Source organism: Phodopus roborovskii, unplaced genomic scaffold (assembly GCF_943737965.1).
Source record: "Phodopus roborovskii unplaced genomic scaffold, PHOROB, whole genome shotgun sequence".
Taxonomy (NCBI): Eukaryota; Metazoa; Chordata; class Mammalia; order Rodentia; family Cricetidae; genus Phodopus; species Phodopus roborovskii.
Genome location: NW_026126413.1, coordinates 16,219,086 through 16,234,743, shown reverse-complemented (window position 1 = coordinate 16,234,743; position 15,658 = coordinate 16,219,086). Strand labels below are relative to the sequence as shown.

At 35.3% G+C, this 15,658-nt stretch overlaps 1 protein-coding gene across 2 annotated transcripts in view; it reads right to left on the bottom strand.

The window, feature by feature from the left end:
- Adamts6 (ADAM metallopeptidase with thrombospondin type 1 motif 6) overlaps nt 1-15,451 on the bottom strand; it is a 225,340-nt gene extending 209,889 nt beyond the window's left edge. For both annotated transcript variants that reach the window (XR_007834420.1, XM_051182886.1), the window contains exons 1-3: nt 15,221-15,451; nt 8,209-8,585; nt 6,384-6,748 (exon numbers count right to left, since the gene is read on the bottom strand). Coding sequence is in view for 1 of the 2 variants with exons in the window: in XM_051182886.1 (XP_051038843.1) it covers nt 6,384-6,748; nt 8,209-8,305 (462 nt within the window). In the remaining variant the exon portion in view is untranslated. The remainder of the gene's footprint in view (nt 1-6,383; nt 6,749-8,208; nt 8,586-15,220) is intronic.
- Nucleotides 15,452-15,658: the final 207 nt, after the last annotated feature.

Here is a 15,658-nt window from a genome sequence, read left to right as displayed (position 1 = left end):
CACAATATATTATTTAAGAAACAGCAACCAACTCCAATGACTGACTGGGGGAAGAAGGGAAAACTATCATAAGATTAGAAATGAGGAGCGCCTGGATGAGTGAAATCACAAAACAAATTGTGCCTGTCTGGCAAAAGCACTACTCTTACTCGCTTCAGCATCCCCATTCATGCTTACTCTAACTACCTCAGGGTCATGAGGACTAATACCATATCACATGCTGGGTTCTGATGAGAAACTCAAGCTGCACTTCCTGAACTGTATATCTCATATGTTATGTATATCATTCACGCTGATTCTATGCCCTACTCCTACTCCTTTACCATGTTCCTTGCCAAACTCAAGCTAATCAAACTTTCCTACATGAATGTTTTAACATGAATGTTAAAAGAATCTGAAACTCTCTACATCATGACTTGGTGTAGTAATCTGAAATGGTGGTCATTCTCTAGCTTCTTGCAGGTCACTAGCACTCCAAAGTCTGTCTGTCTGTCTGTCCGTCTTTCCTTCTTCCTTCCTTCCTTTCTCTCTCTCTCTGTGAAACGCCAGCTTCTTGTGGCACAATCTTCTCTTTTTCAGTTGCAGTTATGTGACGTAGTCACTAAGTAAACATTTTAATTCCCTGAATCACTGTTAGTTTCTGCCATAGCATTTCTCAGATGATCACTGGTTTCAATATTTTACATAACAATTCTTAAATATAGGTATGTGTACACATGTGCTCAAATTCCTCAACCATATCTTTTGATAACTAGAAGACAAAATTAATGGACACTTTTCAGAATATTTTACTCAGAGATCAAAATATAGAATTATCAACAAAACTTATTGTCGTGAAAAAAGTCATCAAAGTATTTTAAATAAATTAAGTAAATTGTATAACAGTTAAGAATATTTTCAGTAGCTCTATAATAATGCCAATATTTTGATAATAATAGTATAAAAGAAAAAATTGTAACATGATACAATATGAATATAATTACTTCATATTAGAACAAAAGCACAGATACTGTGCTTGTATTGTTTTGTCATTAAAGGAAATTCATTTTTTAGTTAAGAACTAGTGTGGTTTCAAAAAGACCCCTTCTGAGTTGACAGCTTGCTGACTCTAGACCCTTAGTGAACTATACACTCAAGAAACTCAGTAAATGTCATGTGACTAGATGTGAGAGCTGTCAGAAAATCACTTCTAGACTGTACTGAGAAACTTTACTCCAGAACTGTGCATGGCTTTCAGCAAGGTGAAAACCTGGTCAGAACTATAGTGTGCAAAGAGACAGATTCCAGGCAGTGCACCCTACATCAGAAGGGGCAGCCCAGGGGTCTGTCTGGCATTCAGCTGGACTCCCATGGACCCAATGGTATAGCCTGCATCTGTGATCTAATGTGTGAAGGACTGCTTACTGGCAACCAACATGTCACCCATTCCCACAAAGGATGGCCCAGAGGTGAGAACAGCTTTCACAGTCCAAATTATGAACTACTCAGAAATATGAGCAGTATCTGTGACTAGATCTGTAAGTGACTTGTTTGGACAGAACTAGCATCAGTAATCTGACTTTGTAAGTCTGCCCACCATGAAAGAAGGAGAGCTGGGGAGTTAACTCCATGGTTAAGACACTGGCTGCTCTTCCAGAGGATCCAGGTTCAATTCCCAAAATCCACATTGTGGCTTACAACTGCCCTCAACTACATTTCCAGGGAATCTGACACCCGCTCCTAGATAATCTGTGGGCATAAAAGAAGAATTTCATGCTAAAGGCATAGAAAAATACTTTCAAGAAAATCCGCTAAATCCAAGGAAGGAGATGCTAATTGAAGTATAAGAAGTATTTCCATAGAGGAACATCCCCATAATCTAGTATAGTTAAAATACTAAAAAACACAGAGAAAAGAAAGTACATGGAAAGCTGCAGGAGAAAAACACCAAGTCACTTATAAAAGGGTATGACCATCCACAAAAACTTTAAAATCCATGATGATTCAATGATTATTACAAGCTCTAAAAGACAACTGCCATTCTAGAATACTACATCCATAAAACTATCTGTCACAAAGAAAAGAGAAAGAAAACCATTCCATGAAAAAGGCAGGCTAAAGGAATTGATGACCACTAAAACAGATCTGCAGAAGATACTTGAAAGAATCCTTGCAACTGACAAAAAATATAAACATACCCATAAAGCTATATGAGAGAGTGAGCCACACTAGGACAGTAACTGAGGGATAGAAAAGCACCAAACACAATAAAACTAACAAATGACAGGAATTAACACACACTTCTCAGTAATGACTCTCAATGTCAATAACTATCAATTCTCCAATCCAAAACCAAGACTAGAAGACTGTATTTTAAAAGGGCATTTACACATGGATATATGATAACACTGTGAACCCCAAGTTTGCATTTGCACTAATTTAATAAAATCAACATTGGGTAAGGAGGCAGAGCTAGCAATTAGTTGACAGAAAATAATCATAGTCAGAGGGCTTCTGGAATATAGACAGATGCACAGGAAGTAGTAGGAGGGACTTAGAGTGTAACATTTTTTATTTTATTTTATTTTTGATTTGGTGGAGCAGAACAGCACTCTTTCTGAGCCGCGGTAAAGACAGAAGTTCTGCTCGTTACTCCTCAACCTCTCTCAGCTAGCAGATTTTAGCCCCAGCCTCTGACTCCCAAGTCTTATTGAAAGTAGAATGGTAGAGATTTAGTTAAAACTACATTGATGCAAGGGCAGGAGGCAGATCATAAAAGTCTCACTGCATGGCTACTAAAGAAGCAGGCCATCAACTGCAGAGCCGCAATTATTGGCTGAAAGAGAAGTAGATTCAGTTGTAGCTACTGTGCGGGAAATAAAACAGTGCAGCTGTGTGCTTTTGTGGGACTCGTAGCAGTGGGAGCAAGGGGTTTCTCTGACTCTTTCGCCTGCTCTTGGGACCCTTTTCCTCCTTGCCTCATTCAATCTTGATATGAGGGTTTGTGTCTAGTCTTGTTGTAACTTTATGCTATGTTTGATTGATATCCCTGGAAGCCTCCCTTTTCTGAAGGGAGACAGAGAAGGAATTAATCTGGGGAGAGTGAGAGGAGGTGGGCCTTGGGATGAGTGAAGGAAAGGGAAACTACAGGTGGGATTTAATGTTTGAGAGAAGAATAAATAAAAGAACTCTAGGATGTGATCAAGAGGACAAAAGAGATTAGATATAGACTTTCTTCAATGAAAATATAACAGAAAATTTCACAAAACTACAGAGAAAGAATCAAACATAGCACAGACCCTCAAGTAGACATGACCAAGAAAAATTAAAAACTGTTCCACACATCTGCCTCCCAAACTAAAATAATGTGTCTTAGAAAACCTAACCAAGGAACTGAAAAACTTCTACAATGAAAACTTTAAAATAGTAAATACAAAAATTAAAGACACCTGAAAATAGACAAACTTCATTTGTTCATGGATTGGAAAAATATTGTGGAAAATGTCTATGCTATTTCACCAAAAGCAATCTATTCAATACAATCCACATCAAAATTCCAATGGCATTGTTAACAGAAGAAGAATAAAAAGCAATCATAAAATGTATATAGAAGGACAAAAGGCAACCTATAGCTCAATAGAAAGAGTAATGCTGGAGGTGTCACAACACCCAATCTCAAATTATATTAAAGAGCCATAGTAAGTAGCAACAACAAAAATCACAGTACTGGCACAAAATAGGACCATATATAAGTGAAATTGAACAGAGGACACAAAAATCAACTCTCACAGCCACAGCTATTCCTATTGCTGTGGTAAAATAGCATGACCAAAATCAACTTAGGGCAGAAAGGATTTACTTCAGCTTACAAATTATTGGTCATCATTCATGGAAGCCAGCATAGAAACTCAAGGCAGGAACCCAGAGGCAGGAACTGAACCTGAGACCATGGAGGAACACTGCTTACTGCTTGCTCAGCTCGCTTTTTTTTATATAACCCAAGGCAACCAGTCAGGAGGTGAAGGGGGTGAACTACCCACAGTGACTGTCTGGACCCTTCTGCATCAATCATCACCAAAAATAATACAATCGTGTTTACAGGCATATCTAATGAAATCATTTTCTCAATTCAGAGTTCCTCTTCTGAAATGACTTTAGCTTGTCTCAAGCTGACAAACAAACAAACAAAAAACAAAACAAAACAAAAAAACAAGCACAAATGGATTAAGGAAAGGATAGTCTTTTTAACAAACTGTCAGGAAAATGGAATTTCCATTTGAGAATGAAACTAAACCCATATCATTCAGTTTACCCAAACACCCATCTAAAATGAATCAAACACCTTAATTAACACAAGACTTGAAACTGAAATTGTTGGAGAAAATCATAAGAAAAATACTTTATGAAATAAGTAGAAGCAATGATTTTCTGAATAGAATCCCAAGGACACAAGAAATAATCCCCAGAACTGACAAATGAAATTAAGAATGTACAATAAAGTAAACAATCACCAGAATCAAAAGACAATGTACAGAATGTTAATGAATAATTATTTACCAACTATACATCACACAGGCAGTTAGTATTTAGCCCATAAATCATCTAATCAACAAGTGGCATAATGAACTGAATAGACAGTTCTCAAAAGAAGAAACGCAAATGACCAATAAACATTTGAAAAAAAGTTTAACAACCTTAGCCATTGGAAATGCAATGAGAACATCTTTAAGATTCCTCTGTCCCAGTTACAATAACTATCACTCTGAAAAGTAATGCTGACAGGACATGAACAAACAGGAACCTATACATTGCTGGCAGGAATGTAAACTTGTGTATTCCCACTAACAAAATCAGTATGATGGGCCCTCAAAAACCTACCAATATGACCCAGCTATATTATATGGATATATTAAATCAACATACCACAAAGATACTTTCAAATCCCTATTTATAGCTTCACTGTTCAAAACAACCAAAAGATAAAGCCAGCCTAGATGTCGATCAAGTGATGAAAGGTTAAAGAAAAAGAAATTGTGGTAAATATGTATGATGGAATTTTCTTTAGTCATGAAGAAAAATGAAATTCTGACATTTTCAAGGAAGTGGATACTACTAGAAAACATACATTAAATTAAATAAGCCATGTCAGAAATGCCATATTTTCATGCAGAACCTAAGTTTAAAATTATGTATATGAGTGTGTGTGTCTGTGTGCATATATGTGTTTATTTGTTTATGTGTGTTTATAGGTCAGAAAACTACAAATGGGACCCTGAGAAGAGAAGGAAAGACTACTACTGGGCAGCAGAATAATGAATATAATAGGAAACCAGAAAGGAGAAAACTGGAGGGTGGGGGATGGCATCAGCTGGGTGGGGAGGAAGCACTAAGGAAGGTTCAAGGAGGGGAATGAATTAGAATAAATTGTAGTGACAATATTGTATGATGATTCCATTACAGAACCCATTATGTTGCAAAAACAAACAAACAAACAAAAAACACCTAAAATTAAATATTTTCCACATAAAGTCCTAACATTATTTATAAGGAAGTTTGCAATAAAACACATGTTTTTATGGAAATTAAACCTGAGTATTAAAATCTTAGTAATTGTATTAGCCCATTTTACTTAGCAGTTGTTAAAAAAAGAGAGAGAAATGGAAATCAGAGCAAAAATAGTGAAATTTCCCAATTACATAGTTTTTTTTCTAATTTAAAACTCATTTAAATTCTACAAGAGAACTAGCACATACAATTTTTTGTATTCCTTACACATAAAGTTTTCATGGAAAATCTATATTTGCCTGAAGAATAAGAGGAAGTGGGGGAGCATGATTTTATCTGATATCATTACTCTGTGCAGCTGCCATTTTACTATAATAGACTCAGATACACAGCATTTAGGAGTACCCTGCACTCTTGAAACCACTTTCAAAATAATAGCTTAGTAATAGTCTGCATATAAATAGTAGGGAAATGTGACATAGACACTTGTATAAAATTTTGCTCTAAGAACCATAAGTAGATCACAACTTTCTTTAAAGTTGCATTACCTAACAGAGACAAATGTGGAAAAGCCTAAAGGGTGGTTAGTGTTGTGGTTTCCTAAATACAAATATACCTTGAACGTGTTCGTGAATGATGAAGCTTTGCTATTTTAACAGGAAATTTTGAATATAAAAGGATGCCTAAGAAGCCACTCTGTCTCTACTTCTAAATGAGTTTATAAAGCTGTCCTGTGACAATCTTTACAAGCATTATGACAAATTAAGGTGAAAAGCAAAAGCAGCAGAAATAAGGACCTTTCTACTTAAAACACTTAACACATATATTTTAGCCCAAGGAAAGACATTTATATTGTGAATTTATCTTCCCTTCAGAATTGTAAAATTATATCTACTTACCAATCCAACACAGTTGCTTAAAGCTACTTTAGTTGTACTGCGTTGATCTTGCAAGTATCCTGTGTAGTGACAGTTGTCTAAAAAATCATGTTTCCACTGGGGTCCATCTTTCCCCCAGTATTCTACTGTAAAATGTTTAGACACAAAATTTGTATTGAGAGTCAAGTTTAGGTGAAAGTGCTTGCCATAGGCTGAAAGTTTAAAAAATAATTTAGACACTGCCTGCTGTGGTTCAATAAGGTCCATGCTTCTTCTTCTCCTTGAGTGTTTATCATCCTTCACAGTAAAGCTGAGGAAAGCTCCATTTTGATCAACTCTTATTGGAATAGTTAGCTGGTAGTGTTCAAGATAAGTCAGGAATTCCTCTTTGTAATCACAAGGCAGAGAATCCAGAAAAGCACATGGAAGAAAAGAAAATTTAACAGCACAAAGAAGTAGCAATATAAACAATGATGTCAATTAAAACTATACACCATTATATGTGAGGTGTGGATGAAAATGTTATATTGAACAAAATAAAAGAGTGAAGACAGAAAATCAAAAGATTAAGTTTTAATTGTTTATTCCTCAAAGCAGTATTATTTTTAAAAAATATATGTGAAGGACTAGTCTTCTTTCCTAAATTTAATTTTTAATATATAGGTCTTAAAAGTTCTTCTAGAAGTATGAAAATCTTACATGAAAATGAGACAAAAGTACATTCACATTTTTAAAAGTGTTTAGCTCAGATAAAGTTAACTTTTGTAAGCTAACCAAGACCATTCATGGAGGATCTCTATGGCTCCAAAGAAACTATCTTCAATAAACAAATCCTCACTATGAACGTAAAAGACCATGGGCACTTTAGAGGCCAATCTGACAGCTTGTCACAATGTTAAGCATGAATTACCAGATCATTAGCAAAAATTCTACATACAAAAAAGAAATAAAAACACATTTCTGGGTAAAAATCTATGTGTGAATGCTCTTATCAGAAGGACTGTTCCTCCCAGCACAAGGAAAGAAATAATGCAACTCCCCATCAACTGATGAAGAAGCAGGCTGTGCTAAGCTAGAGAATACTATTCTCCAATAAAAAGAAAGCAGCACTGATAGGTGCTGTAGGATATGAATGATCTTCACACACAGACTTCCAAATACATAGCAGTTTGTAACACCTTCATCACTACCAAAAACAAAAAAAATGTATATATATACATATATGTGTATATATACATACATACATACATACATACATACATATATATATATATTTGTTACTGGGTATTCATGGGAGGAAAATCCAAAAGATATGGCTATGATAATTCAATGAGAGGTGGATCAGTGCATGGACTATGATATACCATTTCCTCCTGGGGCTTTCTTTATTGAGGACAATTATATGATATAAAGTTTGATTTTCTGAGTTAAAATTGTAAGCATGAGAATCCTTATGTTTGGAAAGTATTTTGTTATTTTTGTGTTTTAAATGAAGGGTTCATGTTTTAAAGAGTCTGTATCAAAATTTATCTGGTTTCTTCATCTTCTACAAAATAAACATTTGGATTCTGTTGGAAAATGATCATGGCTCAAAACTCTAGCAAGGCATGAGTCTATTAAAATTTAGATTATGGAAAAGCAGCAGCTTAGAGTGTATCACTCTCTAAAACCAGTCAACTCTAAAATCCACTGAAGAGACATCTCCAAGGGACAAGCTAAACATCCTCTGCACCTTTCTTTCTAATCCATACAACTAAAAGTCCCCCAGACACTATTTACCAAACCATATATTCAGAGTTTTTATTTTGTGATAATTTATGTCAAATTTCAAAATCAGATATCCTACCTTGAGAACTGTATGAAAGTCTGTGGTCACTATAAAATTCCGAAGAAGCCATGATGAGGCTCAAAATCCAAGTCAACGTTTTCCACGAAATTTCCATAATTTGGAAAACTGAATTGTTTTTTTGGAGGGCTACCTATGAGCTAGAGAGTCAATATCATACCAATATCGAAGCATAACAATTTTAATTTATTAAATCTTCTTGCAAATGAGTTGTTAGATGCTCCTCTGTTGAACAGGTACTTCTCCCCAATATCTTGTACTTTCTTCTATGTCTGGATTCATTTTCTCCATCCAAAAATGAAGAAAACAATGATGATAAAATTTTTCATAATCAAAGCTCAGAGTGATGGGTCACTTAAGTGTGGCCATTTTTTAACCTAGAGGGAAAAATGTAAGTTAACTGAAAAATTCCATGAATGACATATTTGCTACAGATGAATGAATACTTGCCAAAGGACATAAATTCAAAAGAACTTAATATAGTTAAACATAATAAGAAACTGAAATGGCTAGTAGGATAATTCCACAACTACTAAATAACAATAATAAAAACGAACCTTGGAGGTAGAGATTATAGAATACTTGTTGAGCATGGACCATATTTTAGGAATCAAGAAAAAAAAAAAAAGAAGAAGAGGAAGGTGAGGGAGGACAAGGGGAAGGTCATGGGAAGAAATCTGAAGAGGAGACTAATAATTCTTTCTAAAATAATGAAACCCTGAAGATAAAATGGATAGGCATGGTGTGCCAACCTCCTTTTAGTAAGATAAAAACAGAGAGACTGAATAATCTAAATCCATCATATGTACTAACAAATAGCATTCCTTAACAAAACGTTTTAAGCCCATTCATATCCAAGACAGCCATGCTGCTTTTGGGGGTACCTGTGTTTTGTTCTGACAAAGCAGATGGATAAATACACATTTATCAACTGTCTAGGAACACTTAAGATAGCATCACAACCTAAACTTCTAAAAAGTTGAACTAACTTGTGTTAGAACAGAAAATCTGGAAGTCTTACATGACTTATTAGGCAATTCAAATACAGTGATTTCAACTCTGTATAATGTACTTGAAAAGAAATCTTTACAACTTTATTCCAAATATCACAACAGTTCTCAGCTCCTGTCACATATGCCTTACTTCTGGCTAACAACCTCATTCAGAATACATGGACTCAAAGTATTTATATATGTGGCCACCTGGTTCCCCAACATACAACACATCAGAAGAAAAAAAGAACTAGAGGATTAAAAACTAGCTCATTAACAGCAAAACAGTGATTAAAAAGGACAAGAAGTTCAAATGTAATTTTAGAACCCCGAAGGAATACATTTTGGGATAGAGGTGAACCATCTTTATGTAGCTTAACAGTTCCTGTTGTGTGCACAAATGTGCTCACTATCTGATTTTTATAATATTATATTAGACTTTGGAATAAAAGTTAAAACACTTCTGTAAGATATATTAATAAAATTAGATAAAGAAATATGTAGAGGATATTAGAAAAAATTTTATCTCAAATTCCTAACATACATAATAGTCACATAATAAACATTTGCCATATTTCATGGTTTAAAAATAAATGAGTAAATAAAAGTGAATAAAATATAATCAGTTAGGCATGAATGCCTCACATTCACCTCTACAAGTGGCCAAACTGATGACCTTTGGAAAGCTAGTTCATTGGTCAACCAATATTTTCTCACCATGTTTAAAAATGACATTACACCAATAATAGAATATAGAAAAGATTAAAACACAATCCTTGACCATGATGAGGAACTCATAATCTAAATAACAGAAAAATTCAAAGCAGATGAGTAAATGCCCAAGTGAAGTTAAAAGTGTGTTATAGGTAATCCGATGAAGGGAATAACCTCTAAATCACTGAAGATTGATTGAGGAAAGCTAGTGCAAAACAGCATCTCGGGATCTTGAAAATGAGTGGAATTTCACGTCAAACTTTGGATATAAATATTACGAATACAAGAAATTCACTCCAAAACATCTAGATTGCAAGGGGTGGAGATGGTGGGAATACGCACCACTGTCAGTAATAATAGAAAGAGTAAATTTGGTTCCTGTGCAGAAGCATAATTAGAATTATATAGAAAAGTAGTTTAAGGTCAAACTAAAAATAAAATGTTTAAAGTACAGCTTACTTCCTTTAATCTTCACTCACAAAATAATAGCATCCCTGTGGTTAGGCAGAGTCTGGCAGATTCATTGACCTGCCTCTTAACATGTACACTCTTCTGTCATCCCCATCCCTGAATGTTTTAATTCTAGTCAAGAAAATATCTCAGTGTTGAGAGGATGCCATTCCCATGATTTGATTGCAAAGATCCAGGCTTACAACTTTGTACTAGGCTTTGTTTTATTGGCTTAGATGAAGCAACTTAATACTTAGAAACCAGAGGAATCTCCACATAGTACTGACAAGAAACTGGGGCTCCATCCAATAGTAAGTTATAGAATCCTGCTCTAGAATACATGAGCTTAGAAGTTCATTTTTCTGCAGTGAGGGTTCCTGGAGAGAACTCAGTCTTTGCCAACAGTTCGATTAAAATGTCCTCAGAAGGACATAGTTAGTCATAGCTGGATTCACAGAAACTGGCATAGCGAATGTGTGCTAAATTATTTACTCTGTGGCAATTTGTTATGTAATTGATAACTAATACAGCCACCAACTAACACATGAAGAAGTTGGCATTTACAGAGATCAGGAAGCTAGAAAATAAGTGAGTCCACATTCATACATGTAGCTATCTGGCTCAAAATCTAAGTTTTGTGCATTATTTCACACTTGTAGCTTGAGGTACTCTTTTGAATGCTCAGTATTAGTTTTCTACAATCATGTTGTACAATATGTTCACAAATGAACAGCTTTTTTTAAGCAACTCTGGACACAATTGTTTTATGTCACAATTTCTATTTCTATTTAGGCAAGGTAAAAACTATATATATATATATATATATATATATATATATGTGTGTGTGTGTGTGTGTGTGTGTGTGTGTGTGTGTATGTGTGTATATATATATATATGTATATATATATATATACTCAAGTTTTAAAATCTATGAAAATACTAAGTTCCACTAGTGTTCAATCACAATAAAGAAAAGAACACATATTCTTGGTTTATACCTTCTCAGACATGGTTCCATACTCCAAACTGAACCATGAAATATTAATGTATAATTACTGCTTCATGAACAGCACTCATCCTTAGTTTTTTTTTCAAATCACTAGAATGTTTTCAGTAATAACATCTGATACCAAATGGGTCCTCCATTTACTATAATTGTAAATCTTCTTTTAAGGAAGAATTTACAATGAGCACATTTGAGTTCATCTTCTAGCAGTCACGATACATTTGTATTAAATCATCCACACCTTTCCTTTGTTGTCTTCGACACTGAAACTAATGGCAAACTTACAATATAGTGGGTTTGATTTAGAAAACAATTATCCCCCTTGAGAAATGTCTTGATCATCAGTTTTGCAATCTTCACTCCAACCCTTTCTAACACTGTCCTACAAACATCTAAGCTAACTAAGCCAGTAGGGTAAGTAAGTAAACTAAAGTGACTTATTTTGTAAGAAGGTCACTGGTACTTAATAGAAAGAACTGAAGTTCCAGAATTAAACAGATGGGAGGATACAGTATCTGGTATCCATGCACTCAATAAATTAAATGCCTTTCTCCTCCCCTCCTCATTATCTTTTAAAAGTCCGCTCAGAGAACAAACTTAACACTGTATTACTGCTCAGTTGGCCAGAACCCAATTAAATTGTAAGCAGCATTTCTAAATCACTTTTAGTCACCCACATAGTACAAGAGAATTGTGTTAACCTACTTTTTGACACCTGCTGGGAAAGTTAATCTAGATGCCAGAATAAAGTATGCGTAGAAAAAAAAATAGTTTCCAAAGTGCAACTAACACTAAAATGCTAGCTAATTGCTCAGAAATCACAATGCATTAATAAATCTTCAGGTTGTATAAGAACAGCAGCATTATCATGTTGTGGGAAACACAAAGGCCTGTTAACCCTGGTGTGACTTCAGGTTACAACCCTCACTAGATCTGTTGTCTCAACTATAAAATGGAGACAAAACCTTACAATGACTTTTTGAGAGAACAAAATAGGTTGCACCTGATACTTCATTGGAGTAGCTAAATAAAAGAGATCCCTCCCTTCTTACTACACATCACTTTTCAAAGCTTTTCCTTCAAAAATAGTTTCATATTCCTCCTTCCCTAAAAAAAGAAAATGTGGAGTAGTAGGACATCATAGGGCCAATATGGAAGCTGTCTTCTCTTTAAAAGCAGAGTTGAAGAACTTGGACTATGATAATTATACTTATAAGTTTTAATTTTAAAAATGCAAGCAAATTGTCCAGTTCACTTTAACTTTTGTATATGATTTTTATTCATAGTATAAATGCACCAGCTGGTAAAGTTAAAGAGTAATGTAACTGTTTCCATGGATCAAAGCTACACTAGCTATGTAAAAGAAATAAGACCAGACAACTTGCACTATAGTGATTCATTCCCTAGTAGTCTGCCCTAGCTGACGCCTGTTACTTGATTTTTCTTTATGGTTTGACTTCCCACTCAAGTGATGTAGAAGTAGCTAAAGTAATAATTTCCTCTCATTAGCTGTCATTATGAAGGTAGAGAACATGGTTCACATCCTTCTCAGCTTTTTTTCATCCATGTTAACCTGGTTATTTATTTTCAAGCTGATTTGGTCTCCATGGAAAAAGCAACAAAATCCTAAACCGTTCAGATCCTTTATTTATACATGAAAAACTTTTCCTTTCATTTTCCAGTCTTTTCTCTCAACAAATATTTGTTAACTACTGTATGCTAAAGACACAATTAGGTTCTAAGGACAAGAGATTACAAACTTTGTAAGATTAGTCACCAAAAAAAGTATAATCAAATACATAATTTAGTCAAAACTTACCTATTGAGAAAACCAAAAATTCAAAATGAAATTTCCCAAAAATAAAGCCCCAAGTTACATAATTCTCCCAATGCTACCTGTATTATAACACTTTTCCTTTTAAAAAGATGATTTTTCTTTCTTAATATTAGCATAAAATTTTAGATAACCAACTTTGCTTTGTTTTTGTTGTTTTAACCGTGACAAATTATCTACATCTTTTTTCTCTCCCTTCCCACAGATTCCAAATATGCTACTAACTTTCCTTAATATGATAACTCAATTCATCTGTCACTAAGATCACAAACAGAAAGATTTGGCACACAGCCCCACCCTAAGCCACTAATAGCTACTTTTGGTTGCTAAAGAAACGAAGAGGAAGTAGTAACAACAGACAAGAATAGAGATTAATTTGCAGGTTTTAGACCAAACTAAAAATTATTTACAACATTTCAAGTCTTAAAGACTAGAAGATTTTCCTCTGGGGAATCACAAAAATATTCATACAACTACATAGAATAATCTGCTGCCATTTGTGGCAAGTGAATGATTTGCTGATTTGTTTGAAAGCAACTTACACATTTTAATATAGCATTCTTCCAAAAAGATCACTAGTGCTCATGTTTAAGCACCAATTAATATAAACAAGACTGCATTATCACTTTGGTGAAAATAATTTTCTTCAAAATTAATTTTCTTAGTTGCCTTCAAATGCACCAGTTTTTCATTGCTTTCCTTTCTTTTCCTGTCACGAATTTAAAGGGCTGCCAATTCACCACTAAATGTTTCAGTCTAATCAATAGAAGCTTAAGAAAAGAACATGAAGAAAGAAAAGAGGAAAAATAGTTTTAAAAAACTTTAAACATAACAGAGTAAATTGAAACTTATATTCGTGTATTTTTTTTTAACTTCCAAGCAATAGTTTGTCGTCGTCTTCCCCCTCCCCCCTCCTTAGCCCCCAGCTTTGCACACCCTCACCACCACCCCCCTTCCCATTCCACTTCATCCAGACAGAGGGTAACAGTCTGAGCTGCCCTGGTTGAGTTGATCCTAAAGTTAACATTCAGCAGCCCATTTCCAGACAGCAGCGCTAAATCTATTTGGATAAAACGCGTGTGACCCAGACAGTTGGCATTTGGCCCAAACGCGTTGCACCAGCAGCTCAAATAAAAACAAGAGTAAGAAACTTACTCTCTTGTTCCCTCTCAGTGTGCTTTCTTACTCTGGCTTGCTTTCTCTGCTCCTAGCACAAGTGGAAAACTTACCAAAGACAGAAATTATAGCACATATTATCAGACAGATTTTCCAATACTTCCTCCAGGACTCTTGTTCTCGCTCCTCAATCCGTAAACTTTAGTCTCATATACCATGTATTCAGACATACCCTGATAAACAAGGCTCCAGAGGGTTGAGTCTAGCATGGCCCAAGTGGGCAAAAGTAAATCAAAACCACACGCTTTCATCTCTGATTAGCCTATTATGAGCTTACCATATTCTAGAGCATCAGCACTACACCAGCACACTTCTGCCGGCCTGAGAGCACAGGCATGAAATATGCACTTGTCTGAATACTAAAGACACTGACATGAAACGGATTTGCAGAAGGCAATAGCATAAATCTGGAAATCGATTAAGAACACACATCATCCTTACATTCTCCAGCGCTATACGGTGATGAGTTAAAAGAACACGATGATCATAATCAAGTCTACCTCACACAACATGTAAATTCATACAATGAGTGCGTATTTTTCACATCATAAAATACCTGTAAGTCCCGGAATTCTACATCCGCGAGTAGTCTAGAGTTTGAAAGATTTGTCTGTAAAATGAATTTAGTCACACTCACTCTTTGCCATAAAGCACGCGCACGCGCGCACACACACAAATACACACGCGCGCGCGCACACACACACACACACACACACACACACACGAGAGAGAGAGAGACAGAGACAGAGAGACTGAGATCTAAGCGTTATTCGTAAGACAAGCAAAACACAGCCTTTTTTTTTTTTAAGGTTTCATTGAATATTATGAAGTCTTCCTTACCGTTTTCATCTTCAAATTCTGATAAAAAGTAAATTTCAAACAATAGAGATTGCACTGGACGACTCGCGTACTCCCTCCTTTCTCTCTTTTCTTTTTGCCCCCCTTTGCAAAAACACACCAGCCAGTTATTCTGCAGCCAGAATAAAACCCTATAGTCTGGCTAACCGGAGCTTTAGGGAACAGACTGCCGATTTGGCAGTTAAAAAAAAAAAAAGAAAGAAAAGAAAAGAAAAAAAATGCTTTTAATATATCAAGGCTATCAACCTGAGACGTGCTTTGCAAACCCCTCCACTCTCTCCCTCCCCCCGCCCACCCACCCCCCCCAAAAAAAAGGAAAGGGAAAAAAGAAAGAAAAGAAGAGGGGAAAGGCTTATTGGGGGTGGAAGTGGTGCCCTCTCTTCCTGGACAGCTTAGTGCCTTTGCTATGCAAATAACATG